The sequence below is a fragment of the Podarcis muralis genome, chromosome 9, assembly GCF_964188315.1.
Source record: "Podarcis muralis chromosome 9, rPodMur119.hap1.1, whole genome shotgun sequence".
Lineage (NCBI taxonomy): Eukaryota > Metazoa > Chordata > Lepidosauria > Squamata > Lacertidae > Podarcis > Podarcis muralis.
The window spans coordinates 20,574,645-20,600,989 of record NC_135663.1 but is presented as its reverse complement, the minus strand read 5'-3'; the positions used below and the strand labels follow the sequence as shown (position 1 = coordinate 20,600,989).

Genomic DNA, 26,345 nt, shown 5'->3' with positions numbered 1-26,345 from the left:
ATAAATTTGTTATGAAAGGTGGAGTTTGCAGTTCTAGAAGCAGTAGGTAAGTCAACAATTTAGTTGGACATGGAACACAATCCATACCCACTTGCTGTTGCTGGTTGAGGGAGACTTAAGATGGTATGTAGGTGCCCACTGGTGAGGCTGTGTTCCAGTGGGTGGAAAGCTACTACTATTGGTAGCAAGCAGAAAGCCCTGAATTGTAGCATTTCAGAGGCAGGATGCTGGCAGCTTTGACTGATCTGGATCTCAAGCTCCATGGACCTACCAAGGGGCTGAGTCTTCAGGCCCCTCGGCTGTACCAGCATAGCAAAATCGTAGGGAGAGCCACCTGCACCCTCCATCCTGTCTGGAGCGAGCCAGCAGGGTTTGGGATGTAGCAGTGGATCTGCCACTCCATACCTCCATGGTGTCAAGTGAGAATTGTATTCAGCCTATTTCTCTTCCAAATTAAAAATGTGCACAAAGAATTGTTGTATCCCAGAATGTACTACTGCTGGGTGCTGAGTAGAGATTTTAAAATTCATTTATTTTATACTCTTATTTTTCTGCATGATATGAAATGCCTGTCAAATTACTTTCCCCCCTCTTGTGGCTCACTGCACGTGGTTCTGGCAGGTGTGGCAGGTGTGGGAGCTAGATTGAGATTCTTGATATGCTCTGTTAGCACAGAGTGCAGCTTTAAAAGCAGCGTGAATGCACATTTGAACAAGTGATGGAATGCAGATTTTGGAATATGGGATATATTTTAGCAAAGATGGGCAAACTAAGTGAAACTTTTTCAATTCAATGTCTTTATCTGCAAATATCAAAAGAAGATAAAAGAAGCGGATATGCAGCTGAATGCAATAGAAGTAGGTAATTAGGTTCTTCAAAATACATTTTTCTTAGATATTTTTGTTGATTGAATTTAAAATGTTCTGAGATGATTGGGGGATTGATAATGCTCAACTCAACAGATAGCTGAATGTTGGGCACTCCTGAATCTTCTCCAGATCAGATTGAACTCCAGGCTAGAGAAGATTTCTAGGCCATTTGAGCCATTTTGTTTCTTTGTTGGTTTGGTAGAGGGCTGCTTTGAAGATCTGCCCTCACTCAGCTAAACTTCACCTGGGGTGTAAAAGCATCAGAGGGTACCTTTGGTGTAAGACAGTCCCCTGTGGGGGTGGTCCTTTGGCTCTCAACCCTCAGTTTCCTTGGCAGCAGTTATTTAAAAGAGCCCAGTAGCAAAGAAATGGATAAACACCTGGGTGTGTGCATGTGTGTGCTTTGCAGGACTGCTTTTGAGAAAACAGGTGTGGGTGGGCATAAAACCCACCATTTACAGGAAGCATATATTGTAAGAGTGGGTGGCCTTTTTCATCTCCCATTTTCTTGTGCACAGATCTAAAGAGTAGCCCATTAGCAGACAAATGGGTTTCTTTTTAGAGCCTCAGATTGGGTGACAAAATGAACCGAGTTATTTCCAATTACTTTGGGGGAAAGGAGTTCATTTCCAAGTCTATACAAGGGGAGCAGCGGTCAGTTCTCTCATCTAGGCATTATACAAACTGCAGTGCAAAAAGGTAAGGGATAGACATACATTTCTTGCTAATATTCCACAGTCCCTTCCTGTCATCTTTTAGAATTGATACATATTATTTTTATAGGCAATAACCTATATATTACACTTAGGGCAGCAGAATTTGCTTTGGAAGCAAAGAAAATATGAGCTCAGTATATTAAAGATCACAGTGTGATTTGTGCTTTTGTTAATCTTACTTGATATCCAGTATTTTTAATATAAGGAACATTTTGAGGTTTAATATAAATGAGTGGTTTTATTTGTTTTTATTCTGTTTAGGAGTATTGGAGTTATTGTTGTAATATTTGCTTTGTATATCCTGGATGTTTTACTGCCTATATATTTTTTTCTGATTGCCATGGCTATAAGCAACAAAGCTTGTATTTATCAAATATAACAATATTTTCTAAGATGAAAGTCTTAAATATTCCAGTTAAATCACCTCTGTGAGGTGGCTGTTCAAGTGACAAAACTAGAATGTCTATAAATCACAGTAGTTGTGTCAAATGTCTCAGGATTAGCAATCCTTTTAATTCAACCAACATGTTTCAATATTGTAGTCAAACTTTCAAGCTACCAAGCTTTGTAGCATATGATTATTTTAATAAACAAGATAAAAAAGGGAAGCAGGAAGGTGTTTTGTCTCCCAAAACAGATGGATGCCAACCAGGAAGGTTCCAGTTACAGATGGGTAGCCGTGTTGGTCTGCCATAGTCAAAACAAAAAAAATTCCTTCCAGTAGCACCTTAAAGACCAACTAAGTTAGTTCTTGGTATGAGCTTTCGTGTGCATGCACACTTCTTCAGATACACTGAAACAGAAGTTGCCAGATCCTTCTATATAGTGAGAAGGTGGGGAGGGGTATTACTCAGAGGAGGGTGGGGATGGGTGATTGGCAGATAGCTGTGATGAGCCTGTTGACGACTATTAACGACTGCAGTAGGTCTTACAGGAAAAAGCAAGGGGTGAGAAGGTGAAAAATGGCTTTGTCATGTATAGTGAGATAAGAATCCAATGTCTTTATTCTGGCCTGAATAAAGACATTGGATTCTTATCTCACTATACATGACAAAGCCATTTTTCACCTTCTCACCCCTTGCTTTTTCCTGTAAGACCTACTGCAGTTGTTAATAGTCGTCAACAGGCTCATCACAGCTATCTGCCAATCACCCATCCCCACCCTCCTCTGAGTAATACCCCTCCCCACCTTCTCACTATATAGAAGGATCTGGCAACTTCTGTTTCAGTGTATCTGAAGAAGTGTGCATGCACACGAAAGCTCATACCAAGAACTAACTTAGTTGGTCTTTAAGGTGCTACTGGAAGGAATTTTTTTTGTTTTAACCAGGAAGGTGTTTGGTTTATTGTGTGCATTTTATTTAAAGTTTGAATGCCAAATGTTGGTTCAACATCTGTGAAATATGTGTGAGCAAAGCTGCTAGAGTAACCTGTAAAGAAGTTTAAAGTAAGTTATCATACAGAAGATTGGTTTTTATATGCTATAGGTATTTGTTGGTTCATTAGTTATATGCTGAGCGTGTTCTCTCTGGTGGAAAAAAGAAAGTAACATGGTTACTATCAGTGTTATGCTTAGGTTTTGATTATTATTGTTTAAACAGTAAGGTTGAAACAATTACTTTAGGGTTTTTTTTTTTAATTCTAAATGTGTTTTTGAATCTTTGTTACCTTTTCAAAGCAAACATGTTCACTGCAGCAGTTTTTATTCACTAGCTTTAACTTATATTTGCAAGCAAATGACTTTTAGCATTCTATAGTGTGCCCACAAAGCAGATTTGAATTTGACTGCCCTTTCCACTTTAAAAGGATGAGATGTCTGCATATTTATTTTTTGGCAGGCTGGGAGAGGCAATCTAAAGGAAGTATAGAAAAGTGAGATGGAAATGCTGGTGCAAATATTAGTTTTTACTGGGCTGCTCAAAATCACTAGTAGGTTGCAAACTAGGATGGCATTTACCCTGGCTCTTGAGTTACCTGAAAAGCAGAACACTTTTTAATTTTTAAAACTATTTCTATCCTCTTTGAATTTGAAAAGTTTGAAAAGTTTCTAAGTAGCTAAGAAACACACAGTTGAAACCAGTATCAATTCAAAGCAATATCAAAACATAGACAATCACAACAATAACCAGCAGCATTAGTAAAACTCCCTACCCTGAGCACAGAATAATAAACCAAAATCGGTCAGCAAATCACTTAACAGTAAATATTCTGACACAAGTGAGGTATAAAACACCAGCCACCTACCTCCGAAAGCCTCTCAGAATCACAAGTGGAATTCACCCAGTGGAAACAGCCACTCAGGGCTGGGTCTCAGATGCTGAACAGAGTATGTGGGAGGCCACATTTGCACGAAGATGGTCCTTAAGGTACCTAGGTCCCAGGCTGTAGGGCATTGAAAGGTACGAGCTAGCAATTTAAATTGGGCCTGAAGATGAACATAGTCAATATTCTATCGTAGTCATTGCTAACCTGTTTGTCTGCAAGTGTTCTGGTCCACCAGCTATGGCAGTGACACTTTGGACAAGTGAATATTTTGACTTTTTTTGGGTCTTGGCAAGGTGACCCCTTGTAGAGTACAGTATTGGGGCTCTTCTGGCTGTGGGCCTGGTACATCTGTAGCCTCTGTACCTGCCTCTTGGCAGCTCTGATGTCATTTACAGTATATGGTGCTGTATAGATAGTGGTGATTGTCGCATTCATGGGCTATTTTGCTTAACCTCTAGAAAACCGTTAAAGGGGGCAAGAGTCCTCAGAACAAAGAGAAACGTTTCCGAGAGATCCGTGCCGATACTCCTGGTCCTGGAACATATTGCCAGCCTCCTTCAATGGGTCTAGACACCAATAGGATAAAGAAACCATCAAAAATCTCTGCAGCACAGGTACATCAGCATAAAAAGGGATATATTGTAATTTTGTTGTTTATATGAACTGCCAGGGCTGATTATTTTTTTCCTATGTGAAGAAGAAGAAATACCCATGTACACTGAGAAATTTACAGCGATGTCTCTTCTACTGTAGTTGAAAGCCTGTGTGGTATCCTTCTATTGCCCTTATATCTAGCTCTGCTACTTGCAGAGGGCTTCAGTGCCAGGCATCAAATATCCACATGATGCTACTTTATTGATTAGGTAGAACAGCAGGATTCTTTCCTAGTGAGGCAGAGCAGAGCAGAAATATTTTATTCTTTCTTGCCAAAACTCCTGAGAATATTACGGAATCCGGAATGATTTCCACCAGCAAGCGGAAGGTTATAAAAGCACTCCCCTCCTTGGACCCAAGGTCTTTGGGTGTGGGTGTGCACCCAAAGGTTTCTGATTCAGTGTGTGCATTTATTACACTCCCCTTCTTTAGAGGGCTCCCTTCATTTGTCAGAAAGAAGTTGGTCTTGGGTCTGCTTTTGAAATATTTCTATTTTTGGTGGAAGCTGCGATTTTTGAGGGTGTTGGTGAATTTGGAACTCTGCTCCATTTCTGCTGAAAGATGAGTAACCTTCTGTACCGCAACCTTGCCACAACAGCGGTACTGTATATGTCAAGGATTGCTACCGTTGTTATTTCAATCGAGTACAGGAGGCTTGTTCAGAATATACAAACAGTGTTGCTTCACACAATGCAGCCAAACATAATTCAGCTAGGCAGAAAATTTGCCATTCGTGTTGTATATGTTTTCTTTTCTTGGGCTAAAGTCTCTTTATTCTTTACACAGCTGATGTCAAGATACAGGAGATGTCAGGCTGGATGACATCTCATTTAAATTAAAAGCATGTAAATCTTATACTGCACACAAGAAACATGTCATTTTGTAAAGAATTCCCTTTAGATTCATGTTCCGTGCCAAATCTGTTAACTATGTATTTGGGTTTGGTGTCTGCATCATCAGTGTGTTTAACTTCAGGACTCTCTCCGGTTTTCTCTTGGAAGTCAGCCCGTGTAATCAAAAATATAACATTGCTCCCACTAGAAGCAAGTACAGGTAACTTGCATCTTATGCATATTATACTTGTGCAATTGCAGGTTTTCATGGGTGGGAGGGAAATAAATTGTAGAATGGAAAAAAAATCACTGTTCCTTCTTTCCATTTGCTTATTCTCCCCCATCTACCTGCGCACAGCTGCAATCACGGGCTTACAGTGGTGCCCCGCAAGACGAATGCCTCGCAAGACGAAAAACTCGCTAGACGAAAGGGTTTTCCGTTTTTTGAGTCGTTCCGCAAGACGAATTTCCCTATGGGCTTGCTTCGCAAGATGAAACGTCTTGCGAGTTCTTGCGAGTTTGTTTCCTTTTTCTTAAAGCCGCTAAGCCGCTAATAGCCGTGCTTCGCAAGACGAAAAAACCGCAAGACGAAGAGACTCGCGGAACGGATTAATTTCGTCTTGCGAGGCACCACTGTACTAGGCTTTGGGAAGGCAGTGTGAGGGTTCTGGCAGGGTACAAAAATAGTTAAGAAAGAAGCCATAGGGCACCCTGCCCTCCACCCCTAGTCTGGTGAAGATTGAGTAGCTTAATGGGTACTGCCTGCCTGGAGAAAAATGGAACACTGGGAGCAGTTTCCTGAACAGAAGCCCTCCCCATTACAACTTTTTGTTGCAGGCCCCACTTCTTTATTTTTTGTTTTGTTTGCTTACTTGTTGTTGTTGTTGTTTAGTCGTTTAGTTGTGTCCAACTCTTCGTGACCCCATGGACCAGAGCACGCCAGGCACTCCTGTCTTCCACTGCCTCCCGCAGTTTGGTCAAACTCATATAAGTAGCTTCGAGAACACTGTCCAACCATCTCGTCCTCTGTCGTCCCCTTCTCCTTGTGCCCTCCATCTTTCCCAACATCAGGGTCTTTTCCAGGGAGTCTTCTCTTCTCATGAGGTGGCCAAAGTATTGGAGCCTCCACTTCAGGATCTGTCCTTCCAGTGAGCACTCAGGGCTGATTTCCTTACTTGCATATCCTTACATATGCTAAGCCACGCCCCCTGGCCAGCTGGACTGGCTGGCCGGGGGGCGTGATGCGGCTGGGACTCCCTGGTAATGCAGGGGCTGAGCTACGCCCCCACCGTGCACAGGGAGGCCACGTGGCCAGCCTGCAACATTGCCCCATGAGGAAGTGGAGCAGCCTTACTTTAGTCAAGTGTGCAGAGTCAATAGCTCATAGATTTTCTTAAGCATGTCTGTTGAGAAGTGGAAAGGATACTCATTTTTAAGGTAAATTCCACTGGACATGAACTGGACAACTTTAATTGTGTTAAGCTGTTAGAAAGATGTACTATATCTGTGACAAGGTATATTGCATTTGTTTCCACAGAAACTTGCAGAATGCATCAAAGTCTTCCGGAAATCAGAGGCTCCCTCTATCCCTTCCCAAGGACAATCATTTGGTTATGAAGAGGCTGCTGATGGCACTCTTTTAAAACATAATCCTCCTTCAAGAGACACTACTTTAGGTCCAGCATACTATCAGACAAAAGGTGTAAGTAATTATAAAATTTTGCATTATGGGTGTCATGACTTGGACCTCAAGTAGCACTCCAGACACAGAAAGGAACCAGCCAGGTGCTGTGAGTCAACATCAGTGTTAGAGGCAGTGAACTCAAGTGAACCTGAACCTGACAGCTGGGATCACCTGGAACTCAAGGCTCGTTAAGTGATTTGTATCTCCATAATTTCAGGGTCATTGACATCAGGTAAAGTTGAACTAAGGGCTTTCTAGGTTTGGGATGAAACTGGCGCCTACTGTGTCTCCGCATCAGTGTGACTGGTTTTTAGATTTAGAGGGTGTGTCCCTGTATAAATTAACTTTTTTTGTCGCCTCTCATAGGCAGGTCGTAAAATTCATTTTTTTGTTCTGCCGCTACCTATTTTTGTTTCATTTCCTGACTCTCCCTACTCCTCTGATTCTTTGGCTTTCTTAGCCCTGCTTACTATTTCTGTCTTTGTGGCTGTGGCACAGCAGTAAAACACATGCTTTGCTTGCAGAATTTTCCTACTTTGGTTCTTGCTGTCTCCAGCTGAAGAAGAATCAGGTAGCAGGATGCTTGAGATCCTGGAGACAAGGGTGCCAGCCCGGGGGGAGCGTAAAAATCACGCCTCTCCACTCGGGTTGGTGTGGTTAAGAGCCTGTCCGCCTGTCTGCGTGCTCCTCTGGTGGTCAGGTGAGGCATGCAGGCTGCTCTGGGTGCCTTGGCAGAGGAATCCGGTTGCTGGTGTGGGCTGTCATAGCAGGGCGCCCCTCCCCAGTTGTCATCGTTGGCAAAGGAGAGAGCGGGGCAAGAGTTGAAGGAGGAAAAAGGAAGGAAGGAGGCAAAAGGAGTGAGGGAGGAGGAAGGCAGATAGGACTGATGGAGAGAAGGAGCAGAGCAGACTTGACCATGATGGCCATGGAGGAAGTCATTGGCATAGCTTTAAAGGCGACAAAAAGCTATTTTTTTCACCATGGTCTCTCCTGGTTTCAGAGGAGACTGATACATCTCATTGCCAAGAGTGCAAGGGACCAGAGGGTAGGTACCAATACATCTCCTTACCTAGGGTTCAAAGGAGCATAGGTACACATCTGCCCGGAGAATCTCTTCCAGTCAAAATATATTGGGCTGGATAGATACAATACAGCCCCTTCTTCTTCTTCTTCTTCTTCTTCTTCTTCTTCTTCTTCTTCTTCGCTTTTCATGGCATTCATGCTTGGATTTAACCAAAATTTCTAAAACCATAATAAGCAACCATTGTCTTCTTAAAGTTTAGTTGTAAATTACTTATTTTCAGCTAAAAAAGCAACATGCTATGTGGAAAACCATAATGTTGCAGTTGCTAATTATAGCTATTTTACAAAATGCTTGCAGATACTTCACTGTATTATAAAGCAGCAATTTCTTCTTTCAATAAGATTGAATAGAATAACATTTCTAGAATAGTGTTTTGTTCAGATATGTTCCCAGGGTGTATTTTCTAAACCTACAATTGATGTTCGTTGAAAGCACACATGTTGCTTGTTAGAAGCTGTATGGAAGTTCTGAGGTATGCAAGCAATCCTTGTAATTTTAAGCACACCTCATCTTTAGTGACAGAACAATGATTTAGAGTTTGCAATTGACTAAAATATGGAATCACTACAAGAATGCTTGGAATTATCCATTTGTTCCTTATAATATGCTTTTTCAGTCAGTGCATTAGGTGGCAGCAGAGTCACTAAAATGAACTACTTGTCTTTGGCATCATAAAACATGGAGTGAATTTTACTTTACTCAAGTTGAGTTACTATGTTAGATGAAGAGAATGAAAAATCAAATCTTTAACCTTTTTGAAAGATTAAGAATTCTCTATTGAAAAAGTCATATATGATTCAGTAGATGCATCCATGATTTCTTTGATTTCTTTTCTTTGAATTATGTACAATATAATTTGGCTCCAAATATTATTATTTAGCTAAATAGTTGAAATCTTGATATCCAGTCAAAAAAACGATCTACTAGTTGGTTAACAATGATCTATTTCCAGATGCATACTTAAACAACAAAACACAATATACAAAACAATAAGCCAGTTATTTAACTACTTCAACAACATGAGCCAAAACAAAATCAGAAACTCAAAAGGCTAGCCAGAAAGGAGAACCTCTCAAATCATGGAACCTTGAAACGTTTATTTTTTCAAGGAGGGGGGATGAGCAATCTTTGTTATCTTGTGCAAACAAAGTAGCAAAGTGACTGAAGTACACTGTAACAATAAAACTGAAATGCTGAAAATAATATTCTAATGGTACTCCTGTACTCAGATGTAAGTGCCATTGTTTTCCTTGAGTCTTACTCCCAGATAAGTTGTGTGTCACAGAGAACAGGGGTAGGCAATTTACACAATTTATTGGAGTTAGTGGTATCATTTACAAAGACATGGACAAATGTAACATTGGTAATCATAAGAGATTGGGAGCCAGTGTGGATTTACTGTATTTTTCGCTCTATAAGATGCACCAGACCACAAGACGCACCTAGTTTTTGGAGGAGGAAAACAAGAAAAAAAATATTCTGAATCTCAGAAGCCAGAACGGCAAGAGGGATCGCTGCGCAGTGAAAACAGCAATCCCTCTTGCTGTTCTGGCTTATGGGATAGCTGCGCAGCCTGCATTCACTCCATAAGACGCACACACATTTCCCCTTACTTTTTAGGAGGGAAAAAGTGAGTCTTATAGAGCAAAAAAGACGGTATATATTTCTTTTCCCCAGCTCTTCAGTACTCCAGGACAAATTTTATCCATCTTTGACGATGGTTAATCATTGCATCATCACTGATATTAAATAGGTTCTTAACCTGATTTCAAATCCTAGTTAATTAGGGAGCCTGGATAGAAAACATACAGATGTAAGTAGACTGCTTAGAAGACGGGGGAGAATTTTCATTGGAGGACTAGTGGGAGGAATGTTTCATTTCTTTTACCACTTCCATTCTCCCATAAGGACATAAGGAAAGTCTGCTGGATGAGGCTCATGACCCATCTATTCCAGCATTGTGTTCTTACAGTGGCCAACCAGCTTCCTGTGAGGAACCCACAAACAGCCCCCAATCTCAGGAGGACTCTCTACTCCTGCAGTTTCCAGCAAGTGATGTTCAGAAGCTCACTGCCTTTGACCACGGAAAGCAGAACTACTGCCTAGTAGCCTTTACGCCCATGAATTTGCCTAATTCTCTTCTAAACCAGCTTGAGTTGGTGTCCAACTTGATCATTTGGTTGCTTGATCATTTTGGTTGCCGTTTCCTGAAGAATTGCTTGCTGCTGGTCTTTGTGTTTTTAGCAACGTTCTCCTTAAATTCTTCACTCAAGTTCTTCAGGGCTTTATACGCTAATAGCAAGAACCGGAAGACCTTTAAGAAGCCTTCTGGCAAGAGCAAACGTTAACTTTCTCTTTTCTGGCAGCTCTCTGGGTGGGAAGGAGAGGTTTGAGATGGGGATGGCAAGCAACAAGGGAGAAAAAAGTTGGCAGAGAAAAGGTCTACACTACCAACTTTTGGCTCCAGCCCCACCCACTGCCAGCTTTCGGCCCCTGACAATTACCTCTGAGGGGAATGTAGCCCTCAGCAGAAAGTCTAGAACCCATAAGTGTAATCTCATCTGGAGCACAGAATTGACTTCAGAGGGTGGACAATTGTTTCAAGAGGGAATAAAAGAGTGGGATAAACAAGACACCAAAATAGTGAGGTTTACATTAAAGCTACCAGCGTATACTTATAGAAAGATCATTGGAAACCTGCAGCTGTTATAAATAGCAAATGTTGATTAAAACAGAAATGTGCAATGTCTGTTTTGGGAAAGCATATTTCTTTCAGGCACAATGTCTGTGTGCGGAGATTTGATGGTGATTATACAAAGTGTCTAGCGGCTGTTTTGCAAAATGCAAAACATTTAATAACTAAGCAAGGTTCCTACCCAAGCATTCTGAGATGTGACAAATAGTTGTTTCCACTTGAGGCAGCGTGGGACGTAATCCCAAGTCTGTGTTTTCCACGTTCCTCTTTCTGGCTAAGAGCGCTGACACTGATGGATTAGGTAGTGGCGAGAACATGCTGGGAACTACCTGTGTGCTGCAGCACTGAAAGACAGTCCATTAGTGCCAGAATTAATGCACTCTGGGACTTTTAATTCTTCATGATATCTATTTCCATATTTAATTACGGGAAAGTCATAGAAAAAAAGTTTCAAAGCACCTCCATCCATTTTTATTGTCAACAGGAGTGGCGATTAGTAATTCTTCAAGTTATATTGCAATGTTCACTTAAAATAATGCACCTCCTTGCTGAGTTTGCTTCAATTAAACCATATTTTATTTGCTAATGACATAGCAAGTTGACAGCGACCTTGAAGTTGGTATTGTCAACACTTCTTGGCAAAAAGAGCGCGGTGATTTAGAGTTAAGAGTGCATCAATTTATTCTTCAGTCTGCCTGTGTTCTTAAAAGGTTTTTTAATTCCATTATGCATGGGGTATTTTACCTGAGTAATGTACAGGTTAGTGTGTTAAGTAGCAGTCAATTTATATTATTTTTAATGCAGAGCTTAAGCTGTATATGAAGAAGGAAATAATGTTATTCATGCTTATTGAGTTTGAAAAAGAATAGGCAGTAGTTGTTAAAATTGCCTTTGGAGCTGACTCACTAAAGTGTTCTTTGTAAATGTCAAATATATATTGACCTTAAAGTTTCTTCACGGACACTTACAAACATTTAGCTATGGAATTAGAGTTCTCTATTGAAACAATTATTCTCCTGCTATTATGTGAAACTCTAACAAGAGAAGCAAAATATTTTTAAAAGCTATCCTTAGTTTGCAGATATCCAGCTGTTGTGGTTAATTATTAGTTTTTGTGAAGCTAGGAAATTATTATTCACCACCACCAACAAAAAATCAAATTATAAATATTTATGGACTTTTAAATCCTTGATACTATGTGTTTTAATGTACACTCATGGAACAGGGCATGTGTTAAGAAGTTTAATATTTCCAATAAAACTAGTGCATAATAAAACACTCTTCCCATAATTAGGGCTTCAGAGGATCTTGGAAGAAAAGATGGCAGAAGTATGCATATGGGAATGAAAATGGCAGGAGCTAAATAGAACTAATGTCTGCATTTCAGTCTGCATTTCAATGTGTCGGTTTGTGGGCTTATCAGAGAAGTCATTTGTGTTTCTTCATTTCATTGAAGAACGTTAAGTGCAATATGTGATATAGAGACTTACTACTCCATTATGAAGCAAACAATACTGGAAAGTACTAGTCAGTACTAAACACTCTGGATACCAATATTAAACACTCTAATGAACATGGTATGTGTTACATCTAGGCAGATCTGTTTTGTGCCATTTGAAGATAATATTGTAGAGAGATGGGTGAGGTAGAGTTGGATTGTTTTATATAGAGAGAGGGAGAGAGAACCGTCAGGTTCCAGAGCAGGTGAATGTACTTTTAAAATTCAATACTAAAAACAGTTAAAATAAGTTACAGTCACAAGAATAAGGTGGGCCCTGAAAACACGTATCTCAGGTGTCAAGGACTAGAGTTACATCTTCATATAGTAGAAACTGTATAATGGGTGCATGGCCAAATGGAAACCAAAATGGCTGCTTAGAACAGAACAAATTTTGCTTCAGTCTGCCTGATAAGTGCAGCATTTATTAAAACATCCTACACTTTCTGTCCAAGGAGATGTCTGCAGCAGAATTTTGCTCCAAACAGGGAAGCTTAGCTCAGTTCTTTGTGTCAAAAGAGAAACAAGTGGAGAAGGAGACAAAATGGGTTCCATCCCTTCTAAAACAGCAAAAAATGCAACTGAAAAAGAAAAAAACCTGGATGCTGTACTTGGGAAGGAGTTTGAAATAAAACACATCTCCTTAAAAACCATGATTGTGGAAACCTGGGAGGAATTAATGGCTCCTCTGGAAGCCATTATTGGAAGCCATTATTATTGGAACGCAAACTAGCACACTGACATTGTTTATGCACCAAATAGTGGTCTGTTCACTTTTTTTGCAAAAAAACTCTGGCCAAACTAGCAACCCCCCCCCAAAAAAACCCCCCTCCTTAAATGATTTACCAATTGGTTATTTTAATAGGAACATAAAAGGATTGATATGTGAGGATCTGGTTGATTCCCTGTGGGGGGAAATGTAGAAGTGCAACAGAACGTAAGAAAGCCAGAGATCAACTGAAACTGGTGAGGTTGCTATGAGAGTGGGGGCTGGGGTGGGAGATGAATCCAGGAGACACGACTCATACGTCTATGTCCCTAGTGTTCAGTTTGCGATCCAGAATAGACTTGCTATTAAACTTCCCCCCTCCCCACTCTTAAATACAGTGAAAAGATCACAAATAGGAGAGATAAAAATAACAGAAAGTGCCCCAGTCTCTTCAACATTTGAATTCACTTCAGTTGAGCACACTACTCAAGTATGGTATTTCAGCCGCAACTTTAGGAAACCTTCTCCAAAATATTACAAATCCCAATAGCTAGAAAAGGATTCAGGTACTTATGCATTCACTTTACCCACAATTAAAATTTTTTTATCAGGCAAATATGGACACTAAATATGGACATAGGACACTGGAACAAAATCAAACCCTTCAGTATTATCTCATTATAGGGACGCGGGTGGCACTGTGGGTAAAAGCCTCAGCGCCTAGGGCTTGCCGATCGAAAGGTCGGCGGTTCGAATCCCCGCGGCGGGGTGCGCTCCTGCTGCTCGGTCCCAGCGCCTGCCAACCTAGCAGTTCGAAAGCACCCCTGGGTGCAAGTAGATAAATAGGGACCGCTTTCTAGCGGGAAGGTAAACGGCGTTTCCGTGTGCTGCGCTGGCTCGCCAGAGCAGCGATGTCACGCTGGCCACGTGAACCGGAAGTGTCTCCGGACAGCGCTGGCCCCCGGCCTCTTGAGTGAGATGGGCGCACAACCCCAGAGTCTGGCAAGACTGGCCCGTACGGGCAGGGGTACCTTTACCTTTACCTATTATCTCATTACACAAAGAGGGAAGCTAACCTCCTGGATTTTAAAAATATTTAAAAGCAATCTTGATTGCTAACTGTGGCAAGTTCTTCATGGTTGCGATTATCCATTTATATACTATGAGAGAAAAAAATTCTGTCCAGAAACCACTGGATGGTGCTCTAATCCCATTACTGTGAAGTACTAGATTCAGTCGTGGTCCTTGAGACTTTATAGTCTTGTTCATAATGATAAGATGCTCCGTATAGAACCCTTCCCTTCTGTTCACAGAGATAACTGACTGTTTACCCTTGTGCTTTTCATTCAGTCAGGTCACATTAGCAAGGGACCTGTGGCCCTCTTAGATGATGTTGGACTCCAGCTTCCATCAACCTCAGCCGGTATGACCAGTAAATGGTCAGGAATGATGGGAGTTGTTGTCTAGTCACATCTAGAGGGCCACAGGTGAATGAAGAATTCATAAGCATTGTCTGCACCAAGAAGTGGCTCTCCAGGGTTTCAGATAGGATACGTTTCCAGATCTACCTGGAGATGCCAGGGATTGAACCTGGCACCTTCTACAGTGGTACCTTGGTTCTCAAATTTAATCCATTCTGGAAGTCCTTCTAAAACCAAGGTGCACTTTCCCATAGAAAGTAATGCAAAATGGTTTAATCTGTTCCAGACTTTTAAAAACAACCCCTAAAACAGCAATTTAACATGAATTTTACTATCTAACGAGATCATTGATCCATAAAATGAAAGTAAAAAACAATGTACACAGGGATGCGGGTGGCGCTGTGGGTTAAACCACAGAGCCTAGGGCTTGCCAATCAGAAGGTCGGCGGTTCGAATCCCTGCGACGGGGTGAGCTCCCGTTGCTCGGTCCCTGCTCCTGCCAACCTAGCAGTTCGAAAGCACGAAGTGCAAGTAGATAAATAGGTACTGTTCTGGTGGTAAACGGCGTTTCCGTGCGCTGCTCTGGTTCGGTAGTAGCGGCATAGTTATGCTGGCCACATGACCCGGAAGCTGTATGCCGGCTCCCTCGGCCAGTAAAGCGAGATGAGCGCCGCAACCCCAGAGTCAGCCATGACTGGACCTATTGGTCAGGGATCCCTTTACCTTTACCTTTACTGCAGTCACACAATCAATAAATCAGTAGCTGAACTGGGTTCCACACAGTCACAAAAACAAAAAAGAGCCGCAAAAACACAAAATAAATAGCAAAAACTGACAGACCTCAGCATAACACTCAAAACAGAAGTGTGGCACTCAAAATGGAGCATGTTTGGCTTCTGAAAAAAGTTCGCAAATCAGAACACTTCAGGGTTTGCAGTTTTTGGGTTCCAAGTTGTTTGAGTACCAAGGCGTTTGAGAACCAAGGTACCACTGTACAGATAAAGCATGTCACTGATCTATGATCCTTCTCTGTAGTGGGAGGGGGGATTTTCTTTTATTTTTATCAGCCCATTTATATTTCAGCCAGGGCATCAGTCATGAATTGTTTTTACATACAGATCAGCTCCTTATGAAGAAGGATGAAAAGTATGTTAATTTATAGGATCTGAATTCATGGATGTCACTTTGTGGATAAAATTATGTACACGAGGTGCAAATTACCTGATATCTTTCTGTAGGCCTGAATTATGCAATATTTGATTTGATCAAAGCCAGCGTGGAACAGTAGTGTTGAACTTGGACTTGGGAGACCTGTGTTCAAATAACTGCTTGGCAGCTATAATATATTGATCACAAGCTAAATGCTGATTAATCTTTTCTTTCAGGATTGTATTTACCCTACCATGAAATATAAAGGAGTGCAATTTGGCAATTTGACAGAAAAGCGGCCTGAATTTAAGCCACGTGAGGGCCCCGGACCTGCAGATTATGACGTGATTCCGTATGTACATCTTAAGACAATTTAGAATCTGGGTCTGTTTGGAAGTCATGCTAAGTGGATGCCCTGATGGGAAAGAATCAGAGTAAGCCTTGAGCTCATGCTGTCCCCCTTCTCTCCTCTAGTGTAGGCATGAGAAGGACACTGGAAACATTTGCTTCCATTTTTCAACTGCAGCTTGTCATTGTGTCTGAACCCTAAACTTTTGTGAATCCTAACTATGGTTTATTTGCAATGAGCTTGATTCATCTCCCATGGTTTGAAGTTGGTGTGAACAAACCATAGCTAATATTGATTACAGTCTTTTGGGTTAGGATGAAATGACAAGTTCACTGTTGTTAAAAATGGAAATTGTGTGAGGGCGAGGCATGTGAAGCTAAGGCTGAAATGCTACAATGTATGTTTGTATTCTAATAATAAAGGGTGTATATTTTCAATAGTAAATGCAAGAAATTAAGAATTAGTTTGTTTTCTCATAACTGCCCCATATGTAGAACCTGGAAGCATGGAGGCAAATCTCCTGAAATAATACCCTGAATTTCCCTGTTCCACAGTTTGTAGCCCGCAAGCTACCTTGAATGTCTTTGCTTTCCTCCCTTTCAGAATTTCATCTGCAACCATTTTATTTATGTGAAGGTTTTTGTAGGCCACCCTTTAGGACATAGTTGTGACAAGGCAGCTTACATCACAAAAAACCTCTCATTGACATAAATTAATTCCCTCCCCTCTCAGTTGGATTGCTGCTCAGGTGGGGGCAGTTTTCAGGAGGTAGATGCTGAAGGAATTGTCCACCACGTAGCAGTTAGGTTTAGGTAAAGTCCCACTTACATCATTGGAATTTCTTTAATTAAGCCTAATTGCTGTGGGGTGTTTTTTTTTTGGGGGGGCAGGGTCATATTGTGCAGGGAAGAAAAGAGCAAGAAAGGGATGCAGTTAGAAAGAGAAGGGGAGGAAAGAGATAAAAGCGAAAGAGATGGAATGTATACGTGTGTGAGAGATAGAGAGGAAGAGAGGGCGTGGTGTGACTCTTGCTCCTCCCACCACTGGCATGTGACCTGCGACAAGTTTCTTTCCAAGGCCATTTGTCTCTCTGGGATGTGGGTGAAATTTTCCTCATTTAAAGGGATACAGAAGTGGAGGCTACTGAAGCTGCCCTAGAGTCTACTAACTTCCCCCTTGAAGGCACCTCTCTGAGTTTCTTTTCTGTCACCTCAGCTAATTGCCAGCCGGTGAGAAAATGGCCTAGGAGGATGGACAGCAGGAGGAAAATGGTTCAACACCACTTTTCTGAGTGTCCCTTTTGCACTTGAAATGATTCCACCTTGCTGGCACCAGTTTAACGATCAGGGGTGCTTAAAGTTGTTGAATTGGGGATGTAGCTGAATACCTTGATGTTAGTGCTAGAGGGTTTCTTACACTAATTCTTGAAAGAATTATGAGCAGCTTAAAACTACTCTGCTTTACCGTTGCTAATTAAATTAATTTTCTTAGTTGTATATGGATTTACATTATTCCCCTATCTGAGCATCTGTTCCAATTTAATCCTTTTCTACCATGCTCTATTAAGAAAAATGGGGGATTGGAATTCTGTACTGCACAATTAGATACTATTCCACGCCAAATTCAGTGGTTATGTAAAGTAACAAGACCTTTGGGCATGCTAGCCGACAATACTAAGAAGCTTTTGAATGTTGAGAAACAAAGGTTTCTCACAAAGTTGCAATACTCAAGCAAGGTTGCGGTTCAAGGTTCACTTGAGGCATTATTTTCCATGTTTAATGGTTATTCAGCTTCCTGGTTGTCTTCTGCCTCCACTGTGTTTTTTTATTGTAGTTCACCTATGGCAAGGAAACTTGAATATGAAAACAGAAATTCATTGGAGACGTAGAATAGCACTACATAAACTTTGGCTGTCCTATTAGTGAGCAAACTAGCCTCTCATCTGTTATTGCAAAGAGCAGCTGTTTCTAATATACTCTTGTGGGGAGAGGGTGAAAGCTTTCACTGTGCATATTTAGGTGCCCAGGCACATTTAAGAGATGACTCATAAATCTCTTCAAACTTTCTAAAGGGAAAACGCAGTGCATTATGAAAATGTCAACATCAGAAAGGAAGACCAGAGAAAATATGACCTCTATGTTCCACGGTATCATGAAGTAATAGTATTACAGGAAGAAAAAAAGGTAATGCCAGTTCAACACTGTATTTTGTAGTACTTTAAATGTTATTTATAGTGGGACAGAAATTCTAGGATCTGAAGAACTGCATAAAATAGAAAACATACTTCAGTTCAGGCATGAAAGAAGATTTATCCAAATGGGTGGAGGAAATCATTTGTTAGAGCACCGCTGTATAGAATTTTGCTGAGAACAAATGTGCGACGTTTTAAAGAACTGTTTGCAAATTACGACTGCTGAGTGATTGTTACAATATTGCAGTATTGTTTGTTTCTGGGGACAAAATATTGTATTGGTGCACGGGATTTTAGAAGTGATCCCATTCTTCCCAGTGGGCTTCACTGAATCATAGAATTGTAGAGTCTGAAGGTACCCCAAGGGTAATCTAATCCAACCCTCCCAGTCCATTTTAGGATTGAACTGTAAGATAATTCTTTTAAAAATGAGAGTATCTTGATAAGGGGAACTTTTTTTGGTGTGTAGGTGATTGTGTGCTTCAAAGCTCTGTTCAGAGCTTGCAAAGAGTCTTGTGTGCTTCTCTAAAGCAGCTGTATATTTTGCAACAGTCCTGCTTTCTGCAGGCACCAGTTCTGCAGACTTCAGTTCTACCGCCCATCATCTGATGGATATTATAACCAGACTCTGCTTTCTGCAGTCAAACAAGTTCCTCTCGGGGGATTGGGTAGTGGAGCCAATCCTGCAGGATCTCTGCCCCACCTTCAGTAGATATTTGTAGAGCCTAAGCCTGCTGTCTGGATGGGCATGATATTTTAAGTATAGAAATTAGTGCTAAATTTATCAGAGAGCATGAAAAATTCAAACCATGGGCAACTGGAGTATGGTGTAAGAAATAATTTGAGACTGAGAGGAGTTCCTGAGGAGGTGTTATATGCTCTGATTGTCTTGCACCGTTGAGCAACCTGACCACTGAATTCTGCACCAGCTGAAGTTTCTGAACTGCCTTCAGAGGTTGCTCCATGTATAATGTGTTGCTGTAATCAAACCTAGAGGTTACCAGGGCATAGACAACAGAAGTCCCTGTCCAGATGGGGCACATCTGGGCCACCAGCCAAAGCTGATCTTATCTGATCTCTTATTGGAGTAGACACAGTCTGCTGGGGATACTATTTAGAAATGTTTGTCATATATAGTAGAGTCAGCATTGCATCAACGATGTTGAGGCATGGTGATTGGTACTTTGCATGCAAATTTTCTAGAGGAAATAGATTGGGAATGATGTCATGATTGGCAAGGGAATGGAACACGCTATGAAGCCAGAACATACTTTTTGATGAAATACTTTACTTTTTGTTGCTATGCTGTGTTGAGCTGCTGGTGACTGGGTGCAGGATACGATTCGTGTACAGTTGAGCCGCAGATAGGTATTGAATATTTCAGAAAGACTTATGTTTTATCAATACTTTTGAAAATTGTATGCTGCATTTTAAAAAATGATGCATTCCATTCAGGAGAGGGTTTCTTGCAAGATTTGGTGGGCTTATTTGTCAGAATCAGTAATAGGAATATATTTTTCTAAACTCAGAAAGATGACAGGAAAGAGCAAGGGTGTCAGAGTGAAAGAGACGTCGTAATAAGACTGATGATTGTCTGTAGTACTCATCTTAGCTTTTCAAGCTTAACCCTTTTGTTCATCAATCAGTCAAAACTGGCAGGTAGTGACCATTAGGAGGATTCATTAGCACCCTGCAGCATGTTTGTACAGGGTGACCCACATCTGTCTTCATTAGAAGTTTTCTAGTTGCCAGTAGTGAACAGATGGGTCATTATTGCCTACGTTGCCCTTTGGGTGTACCTGGAGGACAGGCAAAGTCGTCCTAAGCAGGACACACGGTGTTACCTCACAGAGAGCAATCAGCTTATTTTGAATAATATTATTCTAGAAACTGACTTTTGTTGCTCTTTACCTGCTTGTCCTTGGAGCAGGTGAAAAAAGTGCAATCAACGTCTAACATTGTTTTTACAGATTTAATTAACCTCTGGACAACAAATAATACAGAAATCAGAGGATATGTTTATTTATTTTGCATGTAATAATAATTATTTTTGGTCAGACAGTTGCATTTTACTCAACTGATTTAAATGTCCTTGATTTTTTTTAAAAAAGAAATCTCTATTTTTCCAAACTTCAGGAAATGCATGTTATGCGCCTTAAATGTGAGAACTTACAATTTAATAATAATAATAAAAATTCTTTGAAGGAAATTCCATCTTCACTGTGCAGTCCTATATAGGCCTGGTAAGAAGTAAGTGTCATTGTTAACTGGGCTTTCTCCCAGGAAGATTTGTACAGGATTGCAACCTTAATGCTTTATTTTTCATCAAAGTTTGGAATGTGGACTATTTCCTATTATTCGTGGTCTGGTATAAAAATGTCTTAAAAATATATTCAAAGCTTCTCAGAATTTTTGAATATTGTTTAAAATATGCTAATATTTATTTTATTATGTGGACGTTCTGCTTCTTTTGCTGTGGTTCTTGCTGTTTGAAAGGAAGAGGTGTGATTGTATCACCCTGAAAGCAAATTATCTGCTTTGAGAGTTTGCTATCTCTACTTATTTTTGGACGTCCCCAAAAATCAGAAAGTGGTATTTTAGGCTGTAATTTAAAAACTTTGTTCTGATCAACTGTAACAAATGAAGCCAGTTCAGTATAGAAGTTTAGAGTGTTAGACTAAAACCTGGGAGACCAGGGTTCAAATCGCCATTCAAGCCATGAAATTCACTGATCCTGGACCATCTTGCCAGACCACCTTCAGCATATAAGAAGAAAGATAGGATATAAATATAACTTAATTTTTAAAAATAATAAAATCTCCCCACATGCTCCATAAAGGCACAGAAATATAAATAACTAGCATAGCACTTTTCACTTACCTAGTGGCTACATGGTGCTAGTTATCACTACTGCTTTTGAAATTTCCAAACAAGAAAAAAACAGCTTTTTTAAAAAAGCTTGTTTTGCCATCTAGTGTAGCTGTACAGCTGTGTGGAGGAATTGGTTTTCTAAATGTACCTGTTGAAGTTACGGCTGACATTTAGAGCTACTGCTGGCATTTGCAACTTTTATACCTAATGCCATCTTGTGTTATATTGTCAGCCAGGAACATGAGGATTGAGTAGTTTGAAATGGCAATATAAGAGAAAACATATAAGCTCTGAATACCCGTAACTGGTTATAATGTCAAAATCACCCATGACTAGGCTGCATTTATCTCCATCGTTACTCTTCTGTCTTTCTTTGGAATTCAGCTTTTTAAAAACAAACAAGTATATCTTAATATTTTACACTTCTATGAGCATTATTATGACTAACAGAAAATTATGTTACCGAGGTTATAATTAAAAATAGCTTTGAAGAAAGTATATACCCTTTTTGGGAGGAGAATGTCTAGCTTCTGCAGAAACAAAACAGATACTGTACACAACAGAGTAATTGGTCCTTTAAATGCAAGCAGCTACCCTCCTTGTATTTCTTATTGATTGCTGATTATTCATGTCTAGCTATTCAGGATTGAGACATTTTAAAGTTTACCAGCCTCCAGAGATTTTATTTCAAGAGTTACCAGTCCCTGAACATTTCAGGGGCTGGACGCTTCCTTTGTTAGTGTAGTGCCCCCATGCAGAAGGGTCATCATAGGGCACTAGCTCACAGCCCCTCAGGGTGAAGACATACAGGTTTATACTTACATATACGTGCATTTCATGGATCTGATATTTTAAAAAATATCTAAATACAGTGGTACCTCGGGTTAAGTACTTAATTTGTTCCAGAGGTCCGTTCTTAACCTGAAACTGTTCTTAACCTGAAGCACCACTTTAGCTAACGGGGCCTCCTGCTGCCACCGCGCCGCTGGAGCCCGATTTCTGTTCTTATCCTGAAGCAAAGTTCTTAACCTGAAGCACTATTTCTGGGTTAGCGGAGTGTGTAACCTGAAGCGTATGTAACCCGAGGTACCACTGTAGAAGTATCTCCTCAGGATTGAACCTTCAGTTCCCCATGATGTTCTGATGAAAATTATTATTGAGGAAGCTGTTATTTTAATAATAATAAAAATCAGATAAGTAAATCCATGTGTACATTTAACCTATCTTCTAGGCCCTCGGAGAAATCTGTGCTGACAAAATGAGAGGACACATGGTAGCAAGGAGATGGTTACCATTTTCATTTGTGCCATTGAAATCCGGGGACATACTCATCCCATGTTCTGAAAAGTTATAACCACAACTTACACTGTGTTGCTTTTAAAATAACCATGTTCGTACCATAGATTTTGTGAGATACAGGCAATAAAAGATGGCAATCTCTTGTTAAGGGTGACCATGTCCTAGAGCTCCTACATTCTGAATGTCTGGCAAGAAGGTAAATATCTCTTGGTATCTGAATGGGTTTAATCCGTTTAATAAAGAATACAATTACCATGATTGTCAGAAATAATACACTCCGGAATGAATAAAGCACTCACTTGTAAAGTTGCAGATACAGCAAATTAATAGGACAATAAAAGTACAAGTTTAATATTTCACATGGAGGTGATTTATTTAACAATCACTGGTACTTGGCACATAAAGTGTAGCATTAATTGTTTGTCTTGTATTAGGTGGAGTACTTGGTTTTTATTACTGTCTTCTGCTGTTATTTCTGTGATTTAAAATATATTTCATTTCTGTAATGATAAAGGAAACCAGCAAATGCACTTTGCTTTCACTTTGCAGAAAGTATCAACACATACTGACTCCTCTTTAGAAAGTAGACAAAAATAAAGGATGCTTGTTTTTTGTTCTTGCTTGAGTCAGCTGGCTCCTGTGACAGCTCGGAACCAAAACATGAGCATCCCAATTTTGATCAACAGGATGTTGGAGGATATGGCATTGAATTAGGTTCTTGGTCCATATAGCCTAGCACTGTCAATTCTAAGTGTTTCCCAAGACCTCAGAGCCTTCTCAGCGTTGCTACTTGTAGATAGCTTCAACTGCAGATGCCAAGGTTTGAATCTGGGTTTCTTTTCTGCTGTACCACTGATCTTTGGCCTCTCCCATTATTTCAGGAGTGGGGTATCTTTGGCCCACAGGTTAAACTTCGCCCACCAGGCCATTTTGGGGAAGCCACACCAACCTGCCCTAAACCTGACATCATATATGTGTGGCTTTGTAGACTGGCACAGCTGACATGTGGGGAAACTGGAGCTGGAGGGGTGGTGGAGCTTGGTTGACCAGCCCAGCTGACGTGTGCGGAGACCCTTCTTTCCAGCATGTGTGAGCTGTGCCAGTTCCACTGCCCTTCTCACTCCAGCGAGCTGGAGGGACAGAGTGGCTTGGTTGACCTGGCACTGTTTGTATAAATGGGGAGTTGCCTGTATTCAGAAGCAAATGTTTGCAATTCGGACTTGCAGAAACATTGAGATTTGAATTGGGATCTTTGCAGTCACACTCTTAGTGAGTATACACCAACTCTCCTGGCTACAGCTCCCAGTCATCTAAAGCTGTGTTCACACATTTCCTAGTAAGCCCTTGCTTTTCTCCCTGAGCAAAGCTTCTAAGTGAGCATGAGCCAATTTACTATTGACCCATGCAACTTAATAGAGACAGTTTTGTTGGAAGGTTATATCTGATAGATATTTTTGTTTCTTATGGATCAGGACATTGGTGAAGACTCATCAGAAACACAAATTTCTGTTATTTGGTTGTCTGTGACATCCCTAACCATAATAAACAATTAATAGTTCTAGCTTTGCTACTCTGCCAGCCAGGTATGGGGAAACTTCGATCCTCTAGATCAGCTTTTCTCAACCTTGGATCCCCAGATGTTGTTGAACTACAACTCCCATCACCCCTAGCTAGCAGGGCCAGAACTCAGGGGTGTTGGGAGTTGTAGTCCAACAACATCTGGGGGACCCAAGGTTGAGAAACACTGCTCTAGATGGTGCTGAACCACAACTTGCATCATCCCCAGCAACCATGGCCAGTGGTCAAGTATAATGGGAGTTACAGTTCACCAACATCTGGAGAGTCAAAAGTTCCCCACAACTGCTGTAAGCTAACAGGATGGAAAGGTCCTTGATGATACAAGTCTTGCTTTTCTTAACCGGCCTCATTTGTGACCTGCAGTTTTCGTACATGCTTCCGGATCTTGGGTGTTTTGTAATAGTTTCAATGTTGATGACATTCCAGTACAACAATCTTTCAATTACTGTTGAAGTGAAGAAAATTATATGAACAGTGAATTTTTAAAAAATGACTATGAGCCACAGAGACATTCTTTATGCTACCATAATTTTGCTGCAGTAGCGGGGATATTTCACGAATACTAGCATGCTTTCTTGAATTACTCTAGAATAATGCTGACATGAATTACTTTCCCCTGAAGATAAAAATGTATTGGGGACATTTGTTGTCAACTGCACAGAGGACAAAAAGCTTTTCTTTTTTTAAAGTACAAACAATTGAGGCAACCACTGAGGTGAATGCTTTAATGTTCTAGCTAATTAAAATGACTATTATTCTGTTACAATGGTAGCTGCTCCCAGAGGCTCATCGTCACTGTTGCATGACAGTTTTCGCTTGGCTAATTAAAGAAATTTTTCCATGCAAACATGCTTTAATGTCTCCATGTTTTAGGTCTTTTGCAATCATTTCTTTCATAATTGGCTGCATACATCTTACATAAGGATGGTTACGCAATGAACTCAGTAATAATGCAATGTATAAGTTCTGCTTTCGATTTTAAAGTTTAAAGTAGGGTTACCTCTATTCCTTTAAAGATGCTTTCAGAGATCCATATTTATTTCAGCTTCATTTTTGGGTGGCTTCTGAATGAATTCTGCTTTTACCATCAAGTCAGTTGATTCAGAGCGGGTACAGATGGCCAAAAAATGCTTATATTGCCATATCAGGCATTCTGAAACTATGATGTTATTCTGTCAAGAAATTTAAGCTTCAGAATCTTGGTTGAGGGGAGTGCTGTTTTGAGAGAGTGGGAAAGATTGAAGGTGATGTGACCGGATCCCTGCTTGTTCCCCATGGTGGGCTGCATGAAGTTGCTATTGCCACAGCTGGTGATACCTTCATACCCCAGATTTGTAATTAGATGTTCAGGCGGTAGTACTTGGCAAACTATTACTTATGTTTGTTAGTATGACTGAGCAATACTTTGTGGTGACTATGTAGGTGAATGGGCATGTCTGGTTCTTGGTGGTTTCCACTGAGGTCTGGGAGGCGGAGGAGGAGGAGTTTGGATTTGGTATCCCGCTTTATCACTACCCTATGGAGTCTCAAAGCGGCTAACATTCTCCTTTCCCTTCCTCCCCCACAACAAATACTCTGTGAGGTGAGTGAGGTTGAGAGACTTCAAAGAAGTGTGACTAGCCCAAGGTCACCCAGCAGCTTGCATGTGGAGGAGCGGGGAATCAAACCCGGTTCACCAGATTACGAGTCCACCACTCTTAACCACTACACCACACTGGCTATGGAAGGACAAAGCTGTTCGTGGGAGCAAAGCCTGCTCCTCCGAAGAAACTAGGGGCAGTTTTGTCTCTGAACCCCAATATGCCCTACCCTTTTTGATAAGAAAATTACTTACTTTCCTCTTCCTTGGCAGGCATCCTTTGGGAGTGCATTTTCTCTCTCTGATGTATGAATTGTATTTGAGCCATTAATGGTAGTTTTAAATATCATGGTTTTAAGTGACTTTATAAATGACTTGGGTGAAGGAATTGAGGGGATGCTCATCAAATTTGCAGATGACACCAAACTGGGAGGGGTAAGCTAATGCTGCAGAAGACAGAATATGGATTCGATGACCTTAACAGATTGGAGAATTGGGCCAAAACTAACAAAATCAATTTCAGTAGGGACAAATTTAAGGTTCTGCATTTATGCAGGAAGAACCGCGTCACAAATATAAGATGGGGGACACCTGGCTTGAAAATGATCCAGGTGTGAAAGTGATCCAGGGGTCTTTGTAGACCACAAGCTTAACATGAGTCAACAGTCAAAACAAAAAAAAAAATCCTTCCAGTAGCACCTTAAAGACCAACTAAGTTAGTTCTTGGTATGAGCTTTCGTGTGCATGCACACTTCTTCAGATGCATGCACACGAAAGCTCATACCAAGAACTAACTTAGTTGGTCTTTAAGGTGCTACTGGAAGGAAATTTTTTTGTTTTGACTATGGCAGACCAACACGGCTACCTATCTGTAATGAGTCAACAGTGTGATGCTACAGCA

General features: G+C 40.7%; 1 protein-coding gene across 2 annotated transcripts in view; it reads left to right on the top strand.

Annotated features, from left to right (window-relative positions):
* STPG2 (sperm tail PG-rich repeat containing 2) overlaps positions 1-26,345 on the top strand; it is a 210,521-nt gene that overhangs the window by 4,638 nt on the left and 179,538 nt on the right. The window contains exons 3-6 of one of the 2 annotated variants that reach the window (XM_028743821.2): positions 4,309-4,464; positions 6,875-7,039; positions 15,814-15,929; positions 17,998-18,109. In XM_028743821.2, coding sequence (XP_028599654.2) covers positions 4,309-4,464; positions 6,875-7,039; positions 15,814-15,929; positions 17,998-18,109 — 549 coding nt within the window. The remainder of the gene's footprint in view (positions 1-4,308; positions 4,465-6,874; positions 7,040-15,813; positions 15,930-17,997; positions 18,110-26,345) is intronic. The other variant, XM_077933852.1, reaches the window with a different exon arrangement.